We start from the raw sequence: 9,460 nt of genomic DNA, 5'->3' as shown, positions 1-9,460 counted from the left end.
TACATGACATGTGAAGGAGGAATAGCAAGAAAAGTTGTTTCAGGAATAAGGTTTTTTTTTTTTTTTTTTTTTTTTTTTTTTGTCTTTTGTCTTTTTTCTGTGTCCGGCAACGGATCGCAACCCTCAGTGTTGCCCCCGTACCGGACCGGGGACCGGCAACGGGATTGCAACCCTCGGTGTTGCTCCCGCACCCCGCTCAGCCAGTGAGCGGGAACCGGTCCGTATGTGGGATCCGAACCCTCGGACGGGAGCGCCGCCGCGCTTCCCAAGCAGCGCACTATCCAGTGCGCCGCCGGGCCGGCCCGGAATAAGGTTTTTTAAAAAAAAAAAAAAAATCATTTCATTGTTCCTTTCTGAACCGGGACCGGCAACAGGATTGCAACCCTCGGTGCTGCGCCCACACCTCGCTCAGCCAGTGAGCGGGAACTGGTCTGTATATGGGATCCAAACCCTCGGCGGGAGCACTGCCACACTCCCAAGCGGCACACTGTAGCAGTGCGCCACCGGGCCGGCCCCTTCCATTGTTCCTTTCTGCATATTAATTCTTCAAAACTAGACTGAGAACAAAATTAGGCATATTCACAAAAACAGTTTTGGATCTTAAATATGAGTTGTAGCTTAATATCATTAGTTATTCTAATAGGATTTTTAGAAGGATTTATATTTCTGTATATGAAGTTTTGTTGGTGATATTAATATCTGAAGGTAGAACACCAATACCACTTTTTTGCTATGTTATTACAAGTATTTTAAGTCTGTAAAGCCCTAGTACTTCCTTTCCATGTTGTCCCAAAACTCTGGGAGTTATTATTCTTACTTGGATAATGCTTAAAGCCACACAATGCTTAGAATTAAGCCATTGAAATAAAATTTAGTTATTACTGCACTTTCTGATAAGCTCCAACATTACAAAATAAAACCAGTGCTATTATTCTAGAGAAGAAAGTCTAGCTTGTCTCCATTCCCTCAAAGAACTACATTACTGGTAAGGACTAGTGACAAGGAGTAGGAGAAATTTTAGCCCTTTAATTAGTTGCAAGGTATGGTTTTCAAGACAGTGTGTAGAAATATTCGATTGCAGAACTTCACAGATCCTCCAGATGCACACTAACAAACTTAAAAGTGATTTCTGAAGAGTAGAACCAAGTACTACTGTTAATAGTTACAATAGCAGTGTTGGTAGTCGTAGTAGTAACTGAATAATAGCAGTCACTTCTGTAGGACTTAAGTTGTGCCAGGCATTCTTCCCAACACTTCACGTGCATTATTAACTTTATAATCTTCACCACCACATGCAGTAGGTAATATTATTATTCACATTTTACAGATAAGGAAATAGAAGTACCGGTCACAAGATTAGTAAATTTTTTTAAAAAAATAATTGGAGCTTTAACATATCAAGTTAAAGTAGCTTAGTTGACATTATTACAGTGTGAGTAATTTCTGTGATTTTTAAAAATATATCAATAAAAATTCTCAGGAGGTAAAAATGGCCTTTTTCAGTTTTTTGGTTTTTTGGGGTTTTTTTGACCATTAACTCCCCAAAATTGACATAGGTAGACCTTTGTGGCTAAACAAAGCTTAATTATACTAGTAAATTTGAAAGTGAAGTTTCATGATTAAAGACTTTAAAAAGCCATTTGTGTGTCTGCATATACATATACATGAAGAGAGAATTTATTTTTTTATCTTCAGAAATATATGTATTTAATCACTGCTGAGGAACCAGGTTCATTGAGGAAGAGATGCTAGGAAATGTCTTTATTTTAGAGTAAAACCTGAATTCGAAATCACTTTTTTAATTATTAAAATTCTTTTATCCATCAGAGAAACATTTGCTTTAATTTTTTAAATGAACTGTTCTAAGCATAGAGTATACTGTATAAACGCATCAACCAAAATCCCTGCCTTCATGAAACCTGCATTCTGTTTGGCAGCAGAAAATGAATATGTATGTAAATTACATAGTACATTAGAAGGTGATAAATGCTATGGAGAAAAATACAACAGGGAAGTACCTTGGTGGGTGTGGACAAAGATTTGTGAAAGCAAAGCATGCAGACATCTGAGAGGACATGCTCCAATAGATGCAGCAAGTACAAAAACCCTGAAATAGGAACATAGCTGGCATGTTCAAGGAACAGCAAGGAGAGCTTGGTTGGAGATGAATAGAGGGAACAGAGAGCTAGAACATGTAGGCCTTTGGAAGCCACTGTTTAGAGTTTGGTCTTTTTTTTTTTTTTTTTAAGATGACCAGTAAGGGGATCTTAACCCTTGACTTGGTGTTGTCAGCACCACGCTCTCCCAAGTGAGCTAACCGGCCATCCCTATATAGGGGTCTGAACTGTGGCCTTGGTGTTATCAGCACCACACTCTCCCAAGTGAGCCACGGGCCGGCCCAAGAGTTTGGGCTTTACTCAGAGATGAGGAGCTTGTTGGCAAGTTTCGAGCTGAGGAGTGACACGATTTGATTTTAGGCTTTACCAGCTTTATTCTGGCTGCTATGTTGAGGATAAATGTTAGAGGGCATAGGTGGAAGCTGACAGACCTATTTAGAACCTATTGCAATAATTTAGTCAGTAATCCAGTCAGAAGGTGATGGTGGCTTGAATTGGGGTGATTGTGGTAGATGCAATAAAGTAGTCAGATCCTGGGTATATTTTAAAGTTATAGCCAGAAGGATTTGCTGATAGACTACCTGTGTATGGGCCTTAAAGGAGTCAAAATTGCTACAAGTTTTTGGCCTGAGCAACTGAAAAAATGGACTTATGGTTAATTAAAATGAGGAATGCCACAGGAGAAGCAGGTTTGGGGGATGGGGGCAAGGGGACCACATCAGGTATATCAGAATCCTAGTTTTAGATATGTTAAGTTTGAGATACCTCCACTTAAATGTTTAATAGATATGCAAGTTTAGGATATGCAAGTCTGGGGTTCGGGGCTGGGATGGAGAGGAGAGTGGGGGACGGCAGAGTGAATTAAAGAGAGAAATAAATTAAAGAGTTATCAGCATGTCACGGATATTTAAATCTGTGAAACTAGATGAATCACCAAAGGAATAAGTATAGATAAAGAAGAGGAGCAAGGACTGAACCCTGAAGTACTCTAACTTGGAGTGTTAAGGAACCAGGCAAGGCGGGTGTAAGGAGTGAACAGTGAGGTAAAATGTAAACCAAATGTGTGGCCTGGAAGTCAAGTGAAGCTTTTCACAGTGTGAAAGTGGAAGGGGGAGTGATCACTGGATCAATAAGTGAGATGAGGACGGAATTGACCGTTGGATTTAGGAACACTGAAGTCATCACTGGTCTTGACAAGAATAGTTTTGGTGAAATAGTAGGGGCAAAACTTGTTTATAATGTAAAGACTGAAAGGAGAAGAATTGTGACAGTAAGCTTAGGTAAGTCTTTCGTTGGATTTAGGAACACTGAAGTCATCACTGGTCTTGACAAGAATAGTTTTGGTGAAATAGTAGGGGCAAAGCTTGTTTATAATGTAAAGACTGAAAGGAGAAGAATTGTGACAGTAAGCTTAGGTAAGTCTTTCAAGGAGTTCTGGTGTAAAGAGAAACAGAGAAATGGGACAGTAGCTAAAGGAGAAAGCAGGGCCTAGCAGTTGTTTGTTTGTTTTTTAAGGTAGGAGAAATAAGAACATGTTTGTAAGCTAATGGGAATGATACAGTAGATGGATAAAATATAACATGGGAGAGAAAGGGAAGAATTGCTAGAGTGATATCCTTTAGAGGCAAAAGGAGATGAGATTTTGTGCACATGTGGAAGAATTTAGCCTAAGGAACATAAATAGTTTATCTGTAATAAGAAGAGAAATGACCTAAAGTGTGGAAGTTTCCTGATTGTTTTTTTCCCCTCTCAGATAAAAGGAAGCAAGCTTATCAGCTGAGTGTAAGGGTTAGGGGAGAATTGCTGGAATTTTGAGGATGGATGAGAGGGTATGATATTAGTCATCAGGACAATGGAAAATGAAAGTGAATGGACTAAAGAAATGTAGAGTAATTGCCAGGCAGCATTGTGGACCCACCTAAGGTTCCTAATCATAAGCTGAATAGCAGAAGAAACAATATGGTTTTGTATTTTTCTCCTGTCACAATAGATACATAGATACTGAGTAGGAAAATTGGGAGGTTTTTATCAAATGAGTACAGTGAAGTGAGGGCATAAAAGATGAGAGCACATACAAGGGGGTGATTATAATAGTTAACCTTGGACATGAAGAGAGTGTTAGTAAGATTACAGATTTTGGTAGGTTTGTTGAAGTGAGAGTACTAGAAAGAAAAGGGCAATGATCAGAGAATGGGATGCTGGAAATTATGCTCATTGGATGGTCATAGTTATTGGAATTGATAAGGTCTAGATATGACCATAGAAATGGGTAGCTGAGCTAGGACCAGATATAGAATCACTAGAAGAGAAGAGTTCATGGATCAAAGAGGCTAAAGTGTTGGAAGAATTGTCTATATAGATATTAAAACCACTAAGAATTAAGATACAGTATCAGTGAGCCAGGAACTAAAATCTTCTAGAAATGGAAGGAAGGTAATGAGGCATCTGTAGGTGGTTGGAACAAGAGATAGTGAGTAGTATGTAGTAGAATAACATGAAATTGAAAGATTGGATAGAATCAGTTAAGGAAAAGATTTTGAAAGTGATAATGAGGCAGATAGGACTCCTACTCCATTCACCTCTAGATTCAATGATAAGAAGCGTGTGGGAGATAAACACTAGCATAAGGGGGTGAAAGGAAGGTTTAGAGAAGAGTTTAAAGGGAATTTTATGAAGGCTGATTGTGATTTCCAGATGGCACAATGGTCAGAAAGAGAAAAGGGAAGTTTTATTTTCTAGAGGGATGAATTTCACCTAGCTTACCAGATGAAAGGTCTTTTATATTTTAACTAATGGATTTATTACAACTTAAATATGAATTGTTATAGGTAATTTCTGACCATAGATGTTTGAATTAGAGTGATTAAGGCCAGCCGTTTTATGCTGTTTTCCACTGAGTATTATTGGGGAAACAGTAGCCTTAAAATAAGTTGAAAATTCTAATTATCTTTGAACTGTGTATAAGCTTATCAATCATAAGATTTCACTGATTTCTAATAAAACTTTTATTTTTCCCTAAAACAGAACAAAATGAACTTGTGAAATTTGCCCTGTTGTCCCACTGAGTCTTCTGTTTCATTATGATAATTTTCAGTCATAACATATTATTTTTGAATGTCTATCTCCTCACTTGTGTGCACGTCCTTAATGGTATTGTTTCATTTTTATATAGTAGTCATGCCAAACATGTAGATACCCAATAAATATTTGTCATTTGAATCCATAGGAAAATGTGATTAGACTGGTTTTGTGGAAGAAAAGTTGAGATATTCAAATATTTCTCAAAGAATTAACTTGAGAAAGCTTCATTTTTGTGATGGTATCTAATATTTAAGTAGCTTCTCATTTATATTTTTTAATAATTTATAAAGAGAAGAAAATATTAAACATACTAATAGGTTTTTGGCAGTGTGTAAGGATAAACTGTATTTTCTGGGGGAAAAAATAACCATTATGTTTTAAAAATATTTTTAAGTTAATATTATAAAGACAGCTTCAAGACAAATTTTCAAGGATTTATATTTGAATACTATCTGAATAATCTCTAGTATAGTTGGCCCAAGAGGGAAAACACAAACTTTGTCATTAAAGTACGGATGATCCCTGACCTTATGATGGTTGAACTTACAATTTTTCGACTTTACGGTGGTGCTAAAGTGATATACATTCAGTAAAAACTGTACTTTACGTACCCATACAACCATTCTGTTTTTCACTTTCAGTACAGTATTCAGTAAATTACATGAGATATTCAGCACTTTATTACAAAATGGGCTTTGTGATAGATGATGTTGCCCGATTGTAGGCTAATATGTGTTCTGAGCACATTTAAGGTAGGCTAGGCTAAGCTATGATGTTCGATTGGTTAGGTGTATTAAATGCATTTTTGACTTATGATATTTTCAACTTACGATGAGTCTGTTGGGATGTAACCCCATCTTAAGTTGAAGAGAATCAGTGTTATTAACATTTGTAAATCTTTTTCCAATGTGGAGGTTGGTAGAAAGTAAACAGTGCCACCAAGTGGTGGTATTAAGGAACTTTAATCACTTGGAAATAGGTAATTGGCCTTTTTCTTTTCAACAGTTTTCCATCCAATTATCTTTGCAACAACAATCAGACTTCTGTGACACCTAATCCATCTGTTTTATCAAATGCAATTGGTTCTTCTGACATGGCTTCAACAAGTGGCCTAGTAGTCAACTCTCCTTCCAACCTCAATGACCTTAAAGACTGTAGTGGCAGCAGGAAGGCCAGGGTTCTTTATGATTATGATGCTGCAAACAGTACTGAATTATCACTGCTGGCAGATGAGGTGAGTAATGTGGGTATGAAGAAAAATATATCACAAATTGACATACCTTCTAATAGGAGAGGACTTCAAAAAGTTCATTGAAAATGGAATTAAAAGATAAAACTAAAAAATATAAACTTTATTTCTCGACATAAGCTTCATCAAGTTTAAGACACTTGTAAGCAATGATACTAGCCATTAAGTCCATCCCTAAAGAACTAAGGGTCCTTTCAATTTAACCATGTCACTACAGTCTTTTTTACATTATTAACTGAAGAAAAATGGGTGCCCTTTAAAGATTTTGTTAGATTAGGAAACAAAAAGACATCAGAAGTCAAATCAGGGCTATAAGGTGGATGCCTAATGATTTCCCATTGAAACTCTCACAAAATTGCCCTTGTTTGATAAGAGAAATGAGCAGGAGCATTACTGTGTTGGAGAAGGACTCTCTGGTGAAGCTTTCCCAGGCTTTAGTTTTTCTGCTAAAACTGGCTAACCTTCTCCAAAAACTCTCATAATCAGATGTTATCATTCTTTGGCCCTCCAGAAAGTCAACAAGCAAAATGCCTTGAGCATTCTGAAAAACTATTGACCTTTGCTTTTGACTGCTCCACTTGTGCTTTGACTGGACCACTTCCACCTCTTGGTAGTCATGGCTTTGATTGTGCTTTGTCTTCAGGATCGTGCTAGTAAAGCCATGCCTCATCTCTTGTTACAGTTCTTTCAAGAAATGCTTCAGGATCTTGATCCCACTTGTTTAAAATTTCTGTTGAAAGTCTGTTCTCTGCCACTGATCTGGGTACCCATCAAGCAGAAAGAAAATTGCTCAGTTTCATCGATACTCTTTAGTTAGGCACAAACAAGATTAATTTTTTTCCTCACCAATTGATGTGGATGGTCTGGTGCTGTGGACTTTACCTTTAACATCATCTCATCCCTTCTTAAAATGAGTTATCCATTTGTAAACTACTGGTTTCTTTGGGGTATTGTCCCCATAAACTTTTCATAAAGCATCAGTGATTTCACCATTCTTCTACCCAAGCTTCACTATAACTTTGATGTTTGTTCTTGCTTCAATTTTAGCAGAATTCGTGTTGCTCTGTTAGGGGCTTGGGGCTCTTTTCAATCTACTATCTTAACCTTCTTAGTGCCTCAAACCTAGATCCTGTTCAGACATGTTATAATGAGTTAGTATAAGTTTGTTTTGGTGAAAAAAAATTTTGAAATCCATGCAACATAGTTTTTCATAATATACATTTTCCATGAACTTTCTGAAGATCCCTCATATAGCAAAATGCAAATTTCTCATTACTTATTTGGAAATAGTTGATTGTGAATGCTTCATAGATTGCAGATGGATATGTTAACATTTTATAAAAATGTAATTACTGTTCTTTAACACAATAGAACATTACAGAAATGTTTAAAACTTAACTGCTAAATAACTTAAAGACATGCCACCACTAAAATCCTTTATCTTTCAGCAAAATTGATAATAATGTTTAAAGTCCTTTGATGTCAATATAGTCTTTTTTACATTATCAACTGAAGAAAAAAAATGGGTGCCCTTTAAAGATTTTGTAAGATTAGGGCCGAGCCCGTGGCGCACTCGGGAGAGTGCGGCGCTGGGAGCGCAGTAGCGCTCCTGCCACGGGTTTGAATCCTATATAGGGATGGCCGGTGCACTCACTGGCTGAGTGCAGTGCGGCCAGTCTCAGAAAGGACAAAAAAAAAGATTTTGTAAGATTAGGAAACAAAAAGACATCAGGAGTCAAATCAGGGCTATAAGGTGGATGCCTAATGATTTCCCATTGAAACTCACAAAATTGCCCTTGTTTGATAAGAGGAGTGAGCAGGAGCATTGCTGTGTTGACAGTGAATAGTTTAAACAAATTAAATACAAAACTGATTCGTTTTCTATGTGTTTATTTTTTAATATAGTTAATAACTGAAAATATTTTATTTTCTAGGTGATCACTGTGTTCAGTGTCGTTGGGATGGATTCAGACTGGCTAATGGGGGAAAGGGGAAATCAGAAGGGCAAGGTGCCAATTACTTACTTAGAACTGCTTAATTAAATAGGTGGACTATGCAAAGATTACTTATCATGACATCATATTTATACACAGTTAACCTCTAAATAAAGCAGGTTTAAGTATCTTCCATGTTAATGTCTTCAGAGACTGAAAAGAAAATTACCAGCCATCAGAAACTGGCCTTTCTGCCGATAAAGTTGCATGGTAAATATTTCATTACAGAATTTATGTTAGAGCTTTCATGCCAAGAATGTTTTCTTTTAAAATTCTCTTTACTGAGGCTTCACTAACAAGCAGCTTCTACTTTTGAGCCCAAACTTAAGGCAGAAGAACTGTTTTCTACTGAATTTTTCATTAACGGCAAGCTTTTTCTTTTATGTAAAATAAACTTATTGTGAATTAATATCAGTGACTCATCTATTAGGTATAATTATTAGCCAAAGAATAAAATTGAAAATTGTTTTAAACTTCTGGTTTGAAAAGAGCTCTAGAATTTAAACCTCTTTTGTGAAGAATATGTTTCTAAATGCCTCCATAAACAGAAATGCAATTATACCATGTTTACCTTGTTTTCTAATAGAAATCAAATGATTTCTATTATTTTGATGGGTTATTTGGGGGGTTTTTGTTTATTTTTTTAAAACACTACTGAATGGTTTCTTTTAATGACAACCAGTCCTTGAAAAGCGTTATCATATTTCTCTGATACATTTATAGTTAAAGTTCTCAAACATCTGGGACAAATTCAGTTTGCTAAACATAATGTTTAAGATTATTCAGTTGGCACAATTTAATGCGTAATCACTTGGATTCATTAAGAACATACTGAAATACAGTAAAAAGGATTTGTTCCTATTGAACAACAAATCTGTATGAAAATATGGATTAGTGCAACTACATTCATTATAAATTGTGTACAAACAAATCTTTGATTACTCTGAGCTTACTTTAAAATTTTTTAAATTTATTAATGAACGTAGGTTATCTTGGTCAGGATCTCTGGTTATGAAATA

General features: G+C 36.3%; 1 protein-coding gene across 1 annotated transcript in view; it reads left to right on the top strand.

Moving 5' to 3' along the window:
- SH3GLB1 (SH3-domain GRB2-like endophilin B1) overlaps positions 1-8,914 on the top strand; it is a 32,554-nt gene extending 23,640 nt beyond the window's left edge. Inside the window, exons 9-10 of the mRNA XM_008582343.1 lie at positions 6,204-6,432; positions 8,382-8,914. Of these exons, the coding sequence (XP_008580565.1) occupies positions 6,204-6,432; positions 8,382-8,489 (337 nt within the window). The 3' untranslated portion in view covers positions 8,490-8,914. The remainder of the gene's footprint in view (positions 1-6,203; positions 6,433-8,381) is intronic.
- Positions 8,915-9,460: the final 546 nt, after the last annotated feature.

The sequence above is a fragment of the Galeopterus variegatus genome, unplaced genomic scaffold, assembly GCF_000696425.1.
Source record: "Galeopterus variegatus unplaced genomic scaffold, G_variegatus-3.0.2 Scaffold2576, whole genome shotgun sequence".
NCBI classification, from domain to species: Eukaryota; Metazoa; Chordata; class Mammalia; order Dermoptera; family Cynocephalidae; genus Galeopterus; species Galeopterus variegatus.
The sequence above is the reverse complement of the archived record's forward strand: the minus strand, read 5'-3'. Positions and strand labels throughout refer to the sequence as shown.